At 46.2% G+C, this 19,173-nt stretch overlaps 1 protein-coding gene across 2 annotated transcripts in view; it reads left to right on the forward strand.

Moving 5' to 3' along the window:
• The window catches only part of AP4M1 (adaptor related protein complex 4 subunit mu 1), a 154,259-nt gene that overhangs the window by 95,703 nt on the left and 39,383 nt on the right, over positions 1-19,173 (forward strand). For both annotated transcript variants that reach the window (XM_078669440.1, XM_078669441.1), the window contains exon 13: positions 5,073-5,120. In XM_078669440.1, coding sequence (XP_078525566.1) covers positions 5,073-5,120 — 48 coding nt within the window. The remainder of the gene's footprint in view (positions 1-5,072; positions 5,121-19,173) is intronic.

Here is a 19,173-nt window from a genome sequence, read left to right on the forward strand (position 1 = left end):
ACCCACGGACCATTCACATGCCACTCATGCAAGTTCGCCTGCATCAGGACCCACACCAAATCGTCCTCCTCCAAATACAGCTCGACCCTACCCACCTGAAGTGCATCCTGCTGAACACCCGCTCGATCCACAAACACGCCACTGAACTCTGGGACCTACTCGACACCACATCACCAGACGTCGCCTTCCTTACAGAAACCTGGATGAACGCATCATCAGCACCCGACATCGCCATAGCCATCCCGGACGCTTACAAGATCATCCGAACAGACCGCATCAACCAAACAGGAGGAGGCATCGCAATCGCCCATAAGAACACCATCCGAATCACAACCAGCTCCGATGATATCCTCGCGAACGCCGAACACCTTCACTTCCAGATCCACACCGACCCCAGGACCACACTTAGAGGCACCCTCATCTACAGACCACCAGGAACCCGCACACAATTTAATGAAGACATCACTGACTTCATCAGCCCACACGCCCTTACCTCCGAGAACTACATTTTACTGGGAGACCTTAACTTCCACCTGGAAAAGAACAACGACAACAACACCATCACCCTTCTGGACAACCTAGCCAATCTCGGACTCAAACAACTTGTTGACACCCCCACCCACCTTGCCGGACACACGCTCGACCCTATCTTCACCTCCAGCAAACACATCTCCTTCGACCACACCACGGCTCTCCATTGGACGGACCACAGCTGCGTTCACTTCAGCTACAAAAAAACCACGACCCACATCCCACCACAACCTATTCCTCGAAGAAACTGGAACAAAATCACCACCGACCAACTCCTCACATCGCTTAACCAAAACCCCCCCCTCCATATCATCGGACCCAAACCAAGCTGCCACCAAACTCACACAATGGATCACCCACAGCGCTGACAAAGTAGCACCCTTGAAAAACCACCAGATCAAACAAGGTAGCAAAAAGGCCCCTTGGTTCAACGATGACCTTAAGAAATCCAAGAAACTCTGTCGTACCCTCGAGAAAAACTGGAGAAAAAACCCAACCACGAACAACCTGACCACCTTCAAGGACGCCACCCGCAAACACCACCAACTGATCCGATCCACCAAGAAATCAGCATTCAAGGATCGACTCGACAACAACACCCACAACAGCAAAGAATTATTCAACATCGTCAGAGAATTTACCAACCCCACCGCCGGCACCAACGACATCACTCCCTCCCAAGACCTCTGTGACTCCCTATCCTCTTTCTTCCGCAACAAAATCGCCGACATTCATAACAGCTTTGGAAACCTGTCCGAAGAACAACCCACTCCACCCACCTCCGAACCAAAACAGCACTCTCACAACCTTTGCGCCTGGAACCCAATCACGACGGAAGACACCATCCGCCTGATGAACTCCATCGACTTAGGATCGCCAACCGACCCATGCCCCCACCACATTTTCAACAAAGCAGACTCCATCATCGCACCCCATCTCCGCGATGTCATCAACGGTTCCTTCAACTCCGCCACCTTCCCAGAAAGCTGGAAACATGCCGAACTCAGCGCCCTTCTGAAGAAACCCACAGTGGACCCCTCCGAACTTAAGAACTACCGCCCCATCTCACTCCTCCCCTTCCCGGCCAAAGTCATCGAGAAAGCCGTCAATAGTCAGCTTGCCGCATTCCTTGAATCCAACAATTCACTGGACCCCTCGCAGTCCGGCTTCCGAGCCAAACACAGCACAGAGACCGCCCTCATCGCTGCTACAGACGACATCCGAACGCTACTGGACAACGGAGAAACAGTTGCCCTCATCCTACTCGACCTCTCCGCCGCCTTCGACACAGTCTGTCATAACACCCTCATACAACGCCTCAGCAACATCGGAATACAAGGAAAAGCGTTGGACTGGATCATCTCGTTCCTCGCCGGAAGAACCCAGAGAGTCCGCCTCCCCCCATTCAAATCAGAGGCAACCGAAGTCATCTGCGGCGTACCACAAGGGTCATCACTCAGTCCTACCCTCTTCAACGTGTAAATGAGTCCCCTCGCATCCATCGCGCGACAACACAACCTCCACATCATCTCCTACGCTGACGACACCCAGCTGATCCTCTCCCTCACCAAAGATCCTAACACCTCCAAAACCAATCTACACAAAGGAATGAAAGAAGTAGCCGAATGGATGAAGAACAGTCGTCTAAAACTAAACTCGGACAAAACGGAAGTCCTCATCTTAGGATCACACCCCTCGGCTTGGGACGACTCATGGTGGCCACCGGCCCTGGGCACAGCACCCATACCTACAGATCACGCACGTAACCTGGGCTTCATCCTAGACTCCTCCCTATCGATGACCAGACAAGTCAACGCCGTCTCATCATCATGCTTCAACATCCTTCGCATGCTCAAAAAAATCTTCCGCTGGATCCCCACCGATACAAGAAAGACAGTCACCCACGCACTAGTCACTAGCCGACTAGATTATGGAAACACCCTCTACGCCGGAACCACAGCCAAACTACAGAAAAAACTCCAACGCAACCAAAACGCCTCAGCCAGACTCATACTGGACATCCCCCGTCAAGCTCACATTTCCGGTCATCTGAAAGATCTCCACTGGCTTCCCGTCAACAAGAGAATAACGTTCCGTCTCCTCACCCACGCACACAAGGCCCTCTATGACCTTGGACCCGAATGCCTCAACAAACGACTATCTTTCTACTCACCCACCCGCCAACTACGTTAATCCAATCAAGCCCTCGCCACAATCCCGCGCATCAATAGATCCACCATGGGAGGAAGATCTTTCTCCTACTTAGCGGCCAAAACCTGGAATTCTCTCCCCACTCTCCTCCGCCTCACACAGAACCACCTCTGCTTCAGAAAGCAACTAAAAACCTGCCTATTCGATAAATAATACACCCACCTTCACTCAAGCGCCTTGAGACCCTCTGGGTGAGTAGTGCGCTATACAAATTATTGAACTTGAACTTGAACATAATCCTTTTTTTTTTTTTTAAAGGGTCTAATACAGTGGCGTTTTCATCCAAACACCAGATTGTCAATTTGCTTTTCTGGACTTACTTTTTAAAGCCCAAAAACGAGAATATATACAAAAAGTTGCCTGTAATATGTATGTGTTAAATGTAAAAGTATTGTGGTGATATTGCACTGTTTCTGAACATCAGCGATTCCTTGACCGAGCACAATGTCAGTCCAAACAATGTTTTTAAATGCAAATGCATTCTTCAGGGCATTATTTGAATTTTTCTGCAGGAAAAAAGGCCAGCTAAGCACCAACCTCTGTAGAGGGAGGTTTTGATAGAGTTAGGCAGATACCTACCTTTTCGGTCCAGTGTGAATTATTTACAGTTCATTTTGACTGGCCAGCTAGTCGTCGTCGCTGTTTCTGGTCTATGGCTGTGGTTTTCCCGATGAGGTAGGATAGTTGATACTGGGGAAGAAGAAAGTTTCTTTCATTGTTGTGTGCCCTTACTGAATACTTTAATATAATATATAATATATAATTAATACAAGCAAAACTAAATACCTTGTGCTGAATCCTCCTAAAAAACAAGCCCGCTCTCCTACCCTGAATGCTGAACTCCTGGAGAGGGTAGAGGTCTTTGACTATCTTGGGATACGTCTTTCACACAAAATGGAATGGACCCCACACTTGGACAAAATGCTGTTAACTCATAAGAGGATCACAGGAGCCCTTTTGAAAGAACAACGCTCCTGTATAATAAGACCAATAGCTACAGTGCTTGAGATTTATTCAGCCAAGGGTGTTAGTTCTGCTCTTTATGGGGCCGAACTTTGGGGCTCATCCATTACCGATGCTTTGCCAAGATCAGAGAATAAAATTTGTAGATCGATTATGTCTCTCCCGCAGGGCACCCCTATAGTCCCGCTAATGTTGGACCTAGGCTGCCGCCCAATTGATGACGTTGCAAAATTCCGTCCATTATTGTTATGGGCACGCATGTGGCGTGTGGAGGAACTTAGCAGATATGCCCAAGGCCTAGCAGAAATCATGTCACTACCAGGGTGGCATAAAATTAAATGGCTGAGGGATATGAAGATCCTGCTAACAAACTTGGGCTTGAATGAAGCATGGACGAATAGAACCTCACCCCCGAAGTTAGTTCTTAAGAAGCTCTATTGGGATTGGATCCTTTCTCAGAGGAACACTAGTACCACCATGGGTAGACTCACGGAGGACTTCCTGAAGTTCAAAGATCAACCTAAACGGGAATTGTACCTTGACATTATTGAAAAACCTTTTGACAGGGCTCTGTACTTCAGACTTAGAACAGGAACCCTTCCCCTCAATTCTTTTACTTCACGTTGGAAATCTCGCGTGCAAACTACAGAGCTTTGCCCAGCATGCCTTGACAAACCAGAGAAATTGGCACATTTTATGTTTGAGTGCAGAGAGTACACAATACCCAGGAGGGCTTGGCTCAAAAACTTATGCCGGCAGCTGGGCACTAGGAGCCATGCGGTAGCAATCAGAATACTAATATCTGACAGCCGTGCGACCTACGCCTGTGCCTTAGCCAAATTTTTATCATGGGCTTGGTCCATTCGAGCCAAAAGGCTAAAATTCTCAGTTTAATTCTATTTTAAACTCATTGCTTACATGAATTGCTTTATGAACTGCCTTGTAAATTTGTAAAAACTTAACGAACTAAAAGGCTAGTATCGTTTGCTTTGCTGAAACTTTTTAAAAATCGATTGCTTAAATGCACTGTTTTGTTTTGTTTATTAACCCTTTCTAAATAGGTTAAATTTTTATTGCATGTTTATGCTCGTTTTTAAAACTGTTCTATTGTGATTTGTGTGCTGCTTTTATGATAATTTTTTATCGAAATAAAGCCTTTTTGACTTGACTTGACTGACCTTACTGAATACCTTCTGACAATTAATAAAATGGTAAGCGCATCAGGAGTTGAGTAGGCCAGAGAAATGTGAATAAAAACACAAGTAAAAAAGAATGATTTATAAAAATTAACTTCAATGGGGATTTTTGCATGGTTTTAAGTCCTATAACTTGATTTGATGTTGTTTTCTTTCTTTCTCTTGATGTAGCCGTCTGAGGGTTTACTTGAAACTGAGATGCGACTTGTCTCCTAAAAGGTAAATATTAACACACAACAGCCTTAGCATGAATGTAACGCAACTAGGTCATTGTGTGCATTTAACTAATGTAGAGACGTGGAGTCAGTTCATCTGGCTTTTGGTTGCAATGCAAGGAAGTGTCCACTAAAAATCCTGAGCTGGGCTGGTAATTGCACATGGTACAGGACTGCTACCATTGATTACAAACTGCACAATCAACCCAAAGGACTAATCGCTGTTTCCATACAACAATAAATATTTCCCTCATAGACCATCATACCTTTACATCTGACATAGTTCCTGTGTTTTTTAGTTCATTTCAAAAGTACATCAGTGACAAATGTTTTGCTACATATGTTTGTTATGCTATTTAATGTCATATTTGATTCGCAGTGATCATGGTTTAAAAAGAAATGTACCAATGATTGTATGTACTAAGGACTATCTATGATGATGTTTTTACCAAACATTTAAAGAAATAATATGATAAAAAGATCCAAAATATTTTTGATAAAAAAGAAATGAAATGTTTTGATAAAATTAAAAAAAATTATGAGATGATCCTTTTTGTCAATGGTGTACTTTTGAAATGAACTAAAAAACACAGGAACTATGTCGGATGTAAAGGTATGATGGTCTATGAGGGAAATATTTATTGTTGTATGTATTCTCTTACCCTCTTTTCCCGGACCTAAAATTACTATAGAGAGGGTCCCTTTAATCTTGCTTTACTAATCGCTGTTTCCTCCATGACCTACCAGGTCTGACGTTAGTTTCTTTCTAAAACTGCATTTGCCGTCTTTCTGGCAGGATTAGACCTACGAGTGGGATTCAAGAGTAGTGCGCTATACAAGTATCAATTTACAAGTATCAATTTACATTTACAAGTCGTAACTGAGATCACCCATGGGCGGTGTAGCGGTGAAAGTCCCTGGTGTAATGGCCATGTACCATCCTGCTTCCACATGTTTTATTCTGGCTAATTGAGTATGTTTGCCTGTGCATGAGCCTTGGTTCACAAGTCCCAGGACAGTTGATCTTCGTGTGTTTGATATAGTGCTAGACAAAAGTGGTTCATTCAAAGCAGTACTCCTTTTACCATTGGTTACTACAGTACCTTGACCAAGCCATTACATCACGAATTGTTATTCGGCCTTTGAGTAGTGTACAATTTATAATTAGTACGGTACTACTGCACTTGCTGAAACAATCCGGAAATTGCCTACTAGCCTCCGTGTGTAAATCTATGTAGTCTCCTATGGTGGTGTCCCATGATTCCAACTCCCAGCTGAGGATGAGATTGTTTGGGGGTGGTGTTGTTTTGACAAATGGGGTCGGTTATTACTACATTGGGGTCCCACGTATGTATGGTGCATCTAAGATTGTAGAATATTACATTGGCTTTAGCAATAAACAGAACTGCTGTATCCTATTTCCCTCATGTTTGTGTGTCCGATTTGAAATCACATAACATTGACTGGAGCAGTAAGGACCCCACATTTACGCTCCCTGAACCCAGCCAGTTCCTGCAGGTCAGCATGTGGCTTAAAACATCAAAGAATTGTGAAATGGTTGCACGGCCTTGGGGGGGGGGGGACCAACACAAATGTGATGGGCTATCTCCACATCCCCTGCACACTTCACAAGGATAGCATCTGCTAAAATGGGTCCTTCCAGTGCACTAAGTTCCAACAAGATCTCAAATTCACAGCGAAACAAACCTCATCTGCCAGACTTCCTTGATGAGGTCAAATTTCTGAAACCCTTCATTATATCTGCCTCTGATGAAGTCCAAGTCACAGAAGGTAATCGTGACTCAAAATGGAAAAAATACCAAGAACGAAATGAGAAGGTGTACTGGCACGAGTACATGAACTAAAACAATGCGTCAGATAGCACCGCAAAAAAAAAAAAAAATATAGGAGAATCAAGGCTTTAGTGCCTCTGGTTCTTAAAATTAGCTTCTTTCAAACTTTGAGATCACCTAAACTGTGAAACTCTGTATATCCAAGATACTGTTTCCTAGAAGCTCTGCAAGCACCTTGAAATCAAGAGGCTTGGGGTTTAACAGATCTCAGGATGGGGGATGGCATTTGTGGGAGCAAAATGTGGGTGAGATAAAAACAAACATAAAATGCTCAAGTCAGGTAATGAGGAGCAGAGAGATGGCTTGCCCACTGGAGACATTGACTGAGCTAAGATTATGAAATGTATACTGGTCTGTCTGTTTTAGTGACTTGTCTGCTGGAGCGTGTTTGAGGAAACCTCAGAGGTCTACAATGTGGTTGAATTATGGTTGGTTAAGGGTGCTTGTTTATACCAAGTCAGATTACTTCATATATCTACAGTCGTTATACCCTGGGGCCATAATGGTGTAGTCTTTGGGGGTATGGTATCTGACGCACAGTTTGCATGCGGTGGGATCCTCTGCGGAGCATGGTATTGACTGCAAGTTTGGGTTGTAAACAGTCTAGTTTAGAAGGCGGTGAGGGGAAAGTTGCTGGGCCTAGTTATGGTAGGATGTTTGCTCAATCTGCTTGAACTCCCCAGAATGCTTATAGGTGGATGGTACAGTGGCAATGTGTGACAACTGAGTGATAGTAATCAAAATAGTCAGAAAATATAATGACAAGGGCTAGGACATTGGAAATCTGAGTGGTCACCATTATGATGCTAGCCAGTCCAGGCAGGTTCTTGTACACTTTAGCAGGTAAAAAGTGTCGGACGAGCAACTACAAGAGACACACTAAGATTCAGAGGCAGAGAATACATTTGCTAAGCAATGGGGTGCCCATAGGTACTTCTCATATAACACCAGTTGGGAGGGCTAGTGGTACTGTCATGTAGCTCCTGTATATCCTTATATCGTGTTAAGTTAGCATAGGTACATTTGAGGTTTAAACGCCATTTTTCTGTCTTGCAACTTCTGCACACGACACTTAATTGTTGACTTAGCTTTCAACCTAGTAGTTTGCCGTGGTGTATGTGAGAATAATATGTTATTGCTCTGATATCAGCTTTGCTTAATAAACTATGTCTGCACGAAGAGTGCTGAAGTTTCAGGAACAACACGATATGGAATTGTTATGAGGTCTGATCTCCACGCCTTCATAGTCATAACACAAGTGCAGCCTTTGCCAACTCTGGCTTCAGGCGGGATTGATATTGCTTTACACTAGGCACATAGAACACACTTGATGCGGTGCACATGCAGAGAGAGCTGGTGTATGCTGATGTGATTCCTTCATGCTAGGACACTAAGGTATGGGCCCGCCCTAAAACAACCCAAAGAGACCTTCTTAGCTAATAATATAATATATGTGTTAGGGAGGGTGAGATATAAGTGTTGTTAACTCTTATTCATTACAGTATGTTGACATGCTGTCACCATTCGCTTTTTATGTCTTAGTAACTATGCTGGTAATTTTGCTACTGATAATAAGTATACTTGTATTATCTAAGATACTGCGCCTGAGAAGACGGCATTAGTAAATAAACATTTCAAATGCACATGTGTCTTCTTTACTCCATGTTCTGGTTTGTAATGATAATATAACGAAAGAGTGTTCATGAGTTCCACGTACCCTGAGGTACAGTAAGTTCATGTTCTGGTTTGTCTAAACATTGGGAGTTTGATATGTCCAATGAGACACTGTAGCTAGCTCGGTAAGGGGTGAGTTGGGTACTAAGGTGTGTTTTGGGTCACCCTAATTCGCCGAGGTTCCACTCCTCTGTGCACAGTTCTGTGTGAGAACAGAAACCCTGCGACAGTACTGGTACATGGGACTGTCCCCTTCCACCACACTATCACTGTCTCAGATGACGAGGGAATATTCATTATTGTTCAGAGCAGACTAGGCCCCAAACACGTCACTTATCTAAACATAAATGGCCTGAACATAGATGACACTGCCTTCCATGTATATGATAGGCGAGAACACTTATTCGGTGAAGTACGGGGATGCGGTGGCCTCTGAATTTTATAAACAATATGGCAACACTCCTCACATGCTAACGATATTTGAGCAAGCAAGATTGAAGGGTATTCTCCTTTCTATACTGTGCGGCTCTCAATTACTCTGCTCAAGTTGGACTTTGTCAGATTGATTAATGTAGTCCTTTGGCACCCTGTGAGCAGGGGAGAGTGAACGAATGCACCTATGGGTGCATTGTCATTGCCTGGGTACCAGACAGGGCTGCCGTCTATTGTAGACTTCTATCAATCGAGAGTGACACTGAAAAAAGGGGCTTGCGGGGGGATGTTGTCTGCTGCCTATTGTGGATAACATTCTTTTTATGCAAGGCATCCTGAGAGGGACCTATCTTTGGTCAGGGCTCCGAATAAATTGTGACAAATCCGAAATGATTTCCCCCTTTGACTTCTTTGTTATACCTGGAGAGGATAGGGGTTGAAGTACAGTTTCTGAAAGAATCCTGTGTCTTTAGGTACCTATGAGATGACCTAATGGATATAGAAAGGATAAGAGAGCATCATTAACACAGCTAAAAAGGCATCCTGTCAAGACCTGGATTTTGTGTGTCTCTCTATTTCTGTCTGTGTATTTGTCTTTTTTCCATACTTTTGGGGATCACAATGGTGGTGAAATGGTAGATACAGGACTGTACGGATGTCCAATTTCAACTTCTGGTCTCAATTGGAGGTTTGGAACGTTGTGCCATTTCCAGGGGCTCAGTTGCTAACTAAACAAAAACTCCTGTTGAAATGATTGGTGCGGTAGTTGATCATAGTTTAAAAACCTGTGGTTCAACCACCTCGGCTGTATTGTTTTTATAATAAAGAATAGGCCAATCTTGGTCTAGGCCTTTAGTCTGAGTTGGCCTTTTAATTTTTTTTATTTAAAGTAAAAGAAAGAGGGGTTCTGCTGTTTTTATTTTCTTCCCTGCTCTGGATTAAGGAAGGTCTTTGCTTTCCTTCTGTGTTATTCCCCCCACATTATGGTTAAAAACTTCACAAGTATGACAATGAAAGTATAGTTCTTAAATGTAAAAAAAAAATAAAGTTGTCAATTCAGCATGCTATACCTTTATATACTTTCCTACACAAGTGACCCACAATGACCGAGTCCTCCAGAAACAACCATGAATGATAATAGGGATAAAGCCAAACCTGCTAATGTGTAGGTCACCCCTGGCGTGAGTAATGCATGGTGCACTGGAATTGCTCTTTTATATATTTGTGTGATATTTGAATATTCCTCCACATCACACGGAGAATCCCCTGGTTAAGAAAAAAAACTTTGAACATTTCTTTTTCTATTTATTAAAGATGATTATAAAGCGTAGTCTGGGCCAAACTGCCAAATGTGCAGGACACACCCTGGTGTGACTAGTGCATTGCAGGCTCTCTTTTTTACATCTTTTATATATTCACATTTTATCTGAATATTCCTCCATCACACTAAGAATCCCCAGGATAATTAAAACAAACCTTAAAACATTTGTTTCTGATAGAGAAATCTAGCTGCAAATTCCTTACCTGTGAACTTCCCAGGTGTCAAACTGGATTCGGAATGTTTTTTCTTGAGCAGTTCCCCTGTCCTTCCCATTTGGCATCTACAGATCCTACCAAGTGGTCGAACTCCACTGGTGACGCCTAGCGGATCACAAATTGCAGTAAACACCCAGAAGTGATGCAGGGCATCTTATAGCATGGGGAGAATCTTGGCTGTATCTCTTTGCCACCGCCAGAAACACGCAATGTCAACACGATTGTGTGCAGGAACTACCAAGAGAGCTCAATCTTGTAGACACATTTCACTTAAAGGGAAGCACGGGACTCCTGTATGCCTTCCTGCAGCTACCCACTGCCCGAGTTCAAAAGATCAAGAACATATAAGCCCAAGTCGTCTTCATGGCTCCAGATTGGGCCAGGAGTGTGTGGTACCCAGAACATCTCAGCAGAGCATCTCCCTCCAATCTGGCTGCCATTTCAAGAGTATATTTTTGTTGCAGCAGTAGAGCAGGGCCTTGCACCTGGGCCTGCTCCATCTACACCTTCATATGTCAAGATCAAGCAGAGGCAGTTGGCTTCTTTCTATCTCCTTTCGAAAGTAATGGGTGTCATGTTCGCAGTGAGGCATCAATCTACGAAACTGGTTTACAATGGACAAGATTTTGGCTGTTGTAGTACCTGTAATATGGACCAAACTGTTGGATGTCTTGTTCTTTTTGTCATTGGCCCAGAAGGGACTTGCAGTGGGCACGGTTAAACGTAATATGTCTGCACTTTCGGCCTTTTTAGGTCTCGACCTGCCAATGCGCTTGCGCATTGCTGTCAAGACATATAGAGGGCTACTAGCAAATCCTACCAAGAGGTTTTGGATTTCGGATTCTCCCTAATGCATGTGAGGCATTCAAGCGCGAAGCTTCGCCAGCGCGCGCTCGGCCTCAATTCTCACTCATATGCTCGTTCCCTCCCACTCGCTCGCTCCCCCAGCCACGTCACAAACCACCATATGTCTGTGCCTCAGAGACTTCAAAGCTGCCGCACCCCGCCCCGCATCAGGCTTCAAAGGAATGCCTCCCCCGCCCCCGCCCCCGCAATGCCGAGAGCTTGTTTGATCCATTTCACGGCCGAAGCAACTAAACGCTGACGTCTTGTTCTTTTCTGTTTAGTCTCTGCGTGCACGTCTTGTTTTCTATTTGTATTCCGGTGATTGTAAACTTGGTTTAGAATGCAAAGCACATCTTAATCACAGCTGTCTTGGTTTGTTTACTCATTCTGTTTATGAACTCACTTTACCATCATCCTACCCCACTACGTCTTTTTTTGCAGCCGTCTGCTTTTTCTTGCAGTTTTATTCCCCAAAAGCTCCTTTTTTTTCTTGCTCCTTTTTTTCTTGCAGTTTTAGTCCCGATCTCCCACCATCACTCCTACCCCGCTCCATCTTTTCTTGCTCTGCTCAGTCTTTTTTTTTTTGCAGCTCTGTCCACTTTTTCTTGCAGTTTTATTCCCCGATCTCCCACCATCACTCCTACCACACTCGGTATTTCCTTGCTCCATTTTTTCTTGCACTTTTATTCCCCGATCTCCCACGCCATCTCCCATCATCACTCCTACCCCTCACATGGGCCTCCCTGTGACTCTTCCGCCCCCAGCTCTGTCCGCTCAGCGGGTCACCCAATACCATTCCAACCCCTCTTCCCCAATCTCCCACCATTACTCCTACCCCGCTCTGTGTTTTCTTGCAGCCCTGTCCGCTCAGCGGGTCACCCAAAACCATTCCAACTCCTCTTCCCTGATCTCCCACCATCACTCATACCCCGCTCTGTTTTCTTGCAATTTTATGTAGCACAAACTCGACCGGGAGGCATTAGAGCACTTTACACAAGGACCACTTACATTACATAAGGACTTAAGTCTGCAGCTCCGCTATGTCTTTTTTTTGCAGCTGTCTGCTTTTTCTTGCAGTTTTATTCCCCAAAAGCTCCTTTTTGTTCTTGCTCCGTTTTTTCTTGTTCCGTTTTTTCTTGCAGTTTTAGTCCCGATCTCCCACCATCACTCCTACCCCGCTCCATCTTTTCTTGCTCTGCCTTTTTTTTTTTTTTGCAGCTCTGTCCACTTTCTTGCAGTTTTATTCCCCGATCTCCCAGCATCACTCCTACCACGCTCCGTATTTCCATGCTCCGTTTTTTCTTGCACTTTTATTCCCCGATCACCCACCATCAATCCTATCCCACACATGGACCTCCCAGTGACTCTTCCGACCCCAGCTCTGGCGCTCAGCGGGTCACCCAATACCATTCCAACCCCTCTTCCCCAATCTCCCACCATTACTCCTACCCCGCTCCGTGTTTTCTTGCAGCTCTGTCTGCTCAGCGGGTCACCCAAAACCATTCCAACTCTTCTTCCCCAATCTCCCACCATCACTCATACCCCGCTCTGCGTTTTCTTGCAATTTTATGTAGCACAAACCCGACCGGGAGGCATTGGAGTACTTTACACGAGGACCACTTACATTACACAAGGACTTAGTCTGCGGCTCCGGCCGTTATGCCTTATCTAACCTCTCCTTTTTCGCTTTCCCCTCCTTCGCAACCTTTGCTCTTCGCTCCCCTCTCTATTACTCTTCAACCTTTTAATAAAGCTTACAGCAGAGAGTATTCAACGCCAGTATGTACAAGTTGAGAGTAAAACGATTTTACCTCTCTTCTTCTCTACGTCTTTTTCCTAACCTCTTCTCTGTGGCCTCTCCGTGTCATCTCTCTTCTCCCTCAGCCTCACCACCCTCACTCTTCTCCCCCTTTTCCATCTCGGTTGTAGACACTTTGCTCTCTCTTTCGCCTTCTTTCATATCTTCCCTTTCTTCTCTCCCCCACCCGTGTTCCTGTCACTCTTCTCGCCCTTTCTCCTCGTCTTTCCAACCAATACCATTTCAATCCCTCTTCCCCAATCTTCCACCATCACTCCTACCCCGCTCCATCTTTTCTTGCTCTGTTCCGTCTTTCTTTGCAGCTCTGTCCACTTTTTCTTGCAGTTGTATTCCCCGATCTCCCACCATCACTCCTACCCCACACATGGACCTCCCTGTGACTCTTCCGCCCCAAGCTCTGTCCGTTCAGCGGGTCACCCAATACCATTCCAACCCCTCTTCCCCAATCTCCCACCATTACTCCTACCCCGCTCCGTGTTTTCTTGCAGCTCTGTCCGCTCAGCGGGTCACCCAAAACCAATCCAACTCCTCTTCCCAGATCTCCCACCATCACTCATACCCCGCTATGTGTTTTCTTGCAATTCTATGTAGCACGACCTCGACCGGGAGGCATTGGAGCACTTTACACGAGGACCACTTACATTACACAAGGACTTAATCTGCAGCTCTGGCCGTTATGCCTTATCTAACCTCTCCTTTTTCGCTTTTCCCTCCTTCGCAACCTTTACTCTTCTCTCCCCTCTCTATTACTCTCCAACCTTTTAATAAAGCTTACAGCAGAGAGTATTCAACGCCCAGTATGTACAAGTTGCGAGTAAAATGATTTTACCTCTCTTCTTCTCTACGTCTTTTTCCTAACCTCTTCTCTGTGGCCTCTCCGCGCCATCTCTCTTCTCCCTCAGCCTCACCACCCTCACTCTTTCCACCCTCACTCTTCTGCCCCTTTTCCATCTCGGTTGTAGCCACTTTGCTCTCTCTTTCGCCTTCTTTCATATCTTCCCTTTCTTCTCTCCCCCACCCGTGTTCCTGTCACTCTTCTCGCCCTTTCTCCTCTTCTTTCCACCCAATACCATTTCAATCCCTCTTCCCCGATCTCCCATAATCACTTCTACCCTGCTCCGTCATTTCTTGCAGCTTTATGTAGCACAAACTCGACCGGGAGGCATTGGAGCGCTTTACACGAAGACCAGTTATATTACACAAGGACTCAGTCTGCAGCTTTGGCCGTTACGCCTTATCTAACCTCTCCTTTTTTGCCTTCCCTTCCTTCGCTACTTTTTACAGAAGTTTTTGACTTTTAATAGTGGCACGTTTTACATTGAACACCTCTTATATCTATGTGTTCCCAAGTTCACACATCGTGACACTGACCATAAATTCTTAATGGCTGCTTGTTGTTCTTCCACTTGGCTCAGTCTCTCGGGCGCCCCGGTCACCACCACACACCCAACCCCAGGTTTGCTTCCATCTTTTTTCCATTCAAACATGATGGCGATGTATGTTGTGGCTCTTGTCTGTCATTGGAGTGCAATGGTGTTATGTTAAGAGTCTATAAAGCACCACTTATATGCCTCCCCCATGCTGTTTAGGTTTTGCCTAGCAAAATGCGTACGAAGTACGCATGCGCTAGCAAAATCCTTATGTTTCTCTGTGGGGTCGGGTATCCGCCCCCTCCTCCCATTGGATAGCTCCATAAATGGAGGCTAGCCATTGGGAGCCGGATCTGTCCGTCAAGGCCGGACGCGATTCGGGGGCGTTCCCGAGAATTTTTCTCTTTTGGCCACGTCATGCAGCGGTGGGCGGGGCTTTTTTTTGGGCTCGTCTAGGTTTGTTTGGGCCATTTGGCGGCCGAGGAAGTCCAGGTGAGTGGTTCCTTTCCTGTCCCCCCTCCCGCTGTCGGTTCCTTTCCCGCCCCCCCCTCCCGCTGGCCGTTCCTTTCCCGCCCCCCCCTCCCGCTGGCCGTTCCTTTCCCAACCCCCCTCCCGCTTCCGTGTCTTTCCCGCCCCCCCCTCCCACTTTCGCAAGTTTGATATGGCCCTGTCTTTCTGTACTTCGGGAGCATAGGAATGACCGCTCAAAGGACCTTACTGTGGAATAAGCGTCGCGTTCAGGTATGTCTGAAACAGAAGTATGCAACACTTAGATATGCAAATCTAACCTGTGGGTGGGTGCTGGTGTGGACGCATCAACAGCCCTTGATTATGCTGAAAATTTTCAAATTGTTTCAAGTTAACTAGCAAAGCATGGAAGAGAAAACCCGCAGACTAGGAAAAGAGTGCTCTGAACATCACAAGAACTTGAAATTCATTTACAGACGGGCAGAAAGTCGGAAACCTTCAGCATTTAAGCATCTGAGGAAAGCTTGCAGACCCTGCATGGATACAAATTAATAAAGACGTGGAACCGATATAATGATGATCAATATATCAATATATATATTGAGCGCACACTGTCACCCAACAGGGCATCCTGGCCCTTTGGGAAAACTGGTGAAAGAGGGACAGGCCTTTTCTTTGTCATGCAAACATTAGACGGCGTATTAGGTATATGTAATGTGCAAATATTATCACATACATAATAATGAAAGTATAGCCGGTTTTTGAGAGTGAGAGTGAACTACAGGGCCCACGAGACACTGAGGGCATAGCTGATTTCTGAGACTGAGAGGGTCAACGAGACACTTAAAGGGTAGCTGGTTTCTGAAAGTGAGAGAGAAATTCAGGGCCAGCTAGACACCGAAGAGCTCGCTGGTTTCTGAGAGTGAGAGTGAACTGCAGGGCAAACGAGACACTTTGGGGAGAGCTAGTTTCTGAGAGTGAGCGTGAACTGTTACTTCGGGGGTGATTGAAGATGAGGCATTACGATAGAGCTATTGAGAACTGTGGAGCCAGCCAGACTTGAGTCTCGGCGCCGGCTCTACAGCCCGTGATTCTGGGCACATCATTTAATTTCCCCGTTACCTTTAAAACAAACACTGGCCTTGTGTAGGCACATGCACAGAGCGCTCTAATACCGCGGAGTTCGCGCTATATAAAACTGAAAAAATACAAATAAATGGAGAACTGAGAGGAGGGTTTTCTGGCTCCCGTGAGTGTGTACAAGTAGCACCTCAGGGGCGGGAAGGGGTCGAGAGCCAGCTGAGAGGGCCTGTGGCGGGGGTGCAGGAGGGAGGGGAAGTGAAGTTTGACAAGCTGCGGCTCCAGCTGAGATGCATACACTTCAGGGAGGGGGGGCAGCAGGCGGGGAGGGGCCCCACAAACGCCCAGCACCACTGCAATCCGCGATCCCTCACACTGGGGAGCAGCCCTGCTCTGGGTAATGTGAGACACAGGGAAACCAATCATGAGGCGAGGGACCGCGTGTGATCTTCGGCAGCCCGTCACTCACTCTTCCCTTTCACCACACTCTCCTTCTCTCACTGACTCTCTCTCTTCTGCTCATACTCTCATCCCGTCACTCACTCTTCCCTTTCACCACACTCTCCTTCTCTCACTGCCTCTCTCTCTTCTGCTCATACTCTCATCCCGTCACTCACTCTTCCCTTTCACCACACTCTCCTTCTCTCACTGCCTCTCTCTCTTCTGCTCATACTCTCATCCCGACACTCACTCTTCCCTTTCACCACACTCTCACCTTGTTTTACATGACAAGTTTAAACAGTATGCAGCATTCGGCAAAAAGGTCTGTTTTATTAAACCTGCCAATGCTCTGTTGACCTCACTGTCTATGCTACTTCCCTTGATAACTCATCCGGGCTTCCGAGCATTGTCCCAGTTATCATTTAATAATACATAATAGACTAACTATGGGGTACACTTGTGAGGCATGGCAACCATGAAGCACGCAGATGAACAAGATCGAGTGAGAAAGAGATTGTGAAAATGTTGGCATTATTATAGTAAAACATATATAAAAAGGCAGTTTAAGCAGATATATGTATCTATCGCTCTCTCTCCCTGCACATCCCCCCCCCAGCACGTCAGGCAGGGGGTTCGGCGCACAGCAGCACACAGCTTAAGCCCCGCAACCAACCCCCCTCCTTTTTTTTCTCTCTTCAGCCTTGTGGCTCTAACTAACGCAATTCTGCAAGGGGCCACACTTCGGGTGGATCTGCAGGTCACCGAAGTGGCAGAAAATCAATATAAGCAGCCTGTCCCCTCCCTGCCCTTTCCCAGCCTGTCCTCTCCCAGCCTGTCCACTTCCAGCCTGCCCTTTCCCAGCTTGTCCTCTCCCAGCCTTTCCACTTCCAGCCTGTCCACTTCCAGCCTGCCCTCTCCCAACCTGCCCTCTCCCAACCTGCCCTCTCCCAGCCTGTCCCCTCCCTGCCCTCTCCCAGCCTGCCCTCTCCCAGCCTGTCCCCTCCCAGCCTGTCCTCTCCCTGTTGTTGTGTCCCGGCGGCAGCAGGCAGCAGCGTGCACTGCGTCCCCGAAGTAACAGCCCTAAAGCAAGCAAGCAAGAAGTACGCCCCCCTCCCACCAATCCCTGTTAGGTAGTGGAAACTGTCCAAACTGGGGTGCAGACAGCCCCTCTCACCTTTCGGCCTGGTACCACTGCACCAGCCGCACTACTTCCCTACTGACCGTTCTCCACTTCAGCCCCGTCTAAATTACAATTCATGCTTGTGACCCTTTTGCCTGCTTGTGCTTGTTTTCATGACCATGTTGCCTGCTTGTGCCTCCGTGTGCCCCTGTTGCCTGCTTGTGCCTCCGTGTGCCCCTGTTGCCTGCTTGTGCCTCCGTTTTCGTGCCCCTGTTGCCTGCTTGTGCCTCCGTGTGCCCCTGTTGCCTGCTTGTGCTGTGTGGGTGTGTGTGGAAGGCTCTGTGTGGGTGTGTGGAGGGCTCTGTGTGGCTGTATGTGTGGGGAGCTTTGTGTGGCTGTGTGTGTGGGGGGCTTTGTGTGGCTGTGTGTGTGGGGGCTCTGTGTGGCTGTGTGTGTGGGGGGGGGCTCTGTGGGTGTCATTTGCGAGAGATAAAGCTAGTGGCATTGTAAATGACAATGCCATTTATTTATGTTAAAAAAACATAAATAAAAATAATGTCAAGAGCAATGCCAATAGCTCTAACTTTAACAAAGGCAAAACCATTGCATTGTAAATGCTTGTTTTAGAGTGTGAGATAGATCTAAAAGGGCTTGTTTTTGTTGCTAATCACAGGTGCTGTTTACATGCAAACTCTGTGCTTGGATTCACTTCACTAGAGCACACACTGCATTCCCCCACACACAGTGCTGCTGTTGACACACCTCACTAAGAGCACCCCATCCCCTCCCTACTCCATTAAGGAGCCCTGCCCCTCCCTTTGTTGGCCTCGCTCTGCTTTTACTTCCGCTCTTTTTTTTCTCACCTTCATACAGATCGCAGGCGCCGCAAAAGCGGCTGCTTTGATGTTCTAGTTCTCACGTGCAACTGCCACAAATCCAAACTTTTGACCAAGTTTCTGCTTTAGCAATGGTCTTCTGCTCCTGTAAAAATCTGCCTATCATCTGCCAGTCATTTGTGACTGCAACACGCCAAAGTTTCATATGACTGTGCAGCACTTCGAAACAGACTCTAGCAAAGGCAATAGTTTTGGGCTATGCAAAGTACTATGTATAGATTTTTGTATTTTATTTATTTCATGTCACAACAGTAAAAAAAAAGGGAAATAAAAAACATGCCACCACCCAAATGTGCAATCCATGTGCATTTAAAGAAAATGTTTTTTTAATAATCATAACTTTAATAGAGAAGTTACTTTGCTTACTAGTGGGCAGGTATAGAAACTCTTTAGTTTTGGCGCACCTCGTATGTGCCTCTGAGAGGCCCTCAGTGTGCTGTTTAAACCTCAATGATATAGGTAAAACCTCCTTGTGCCACATCACGTTAAATATATTCGCCCCCTACCACTGTAATTTACTCC

Source organism: Lissotriton helveticus, chromosome 12 (genome assembly GCF_964261635.1).
Source record: "Lissotriton helveticus chromosome 12, aLisHel1.1, whole genome shotgun sequence".
Lineage (NCBI taxonomy): Eukaryota > Metazoa > Chordata > Amphibia > Caudata > Salamandridae > Lissotriton > Lissotriton helveticus.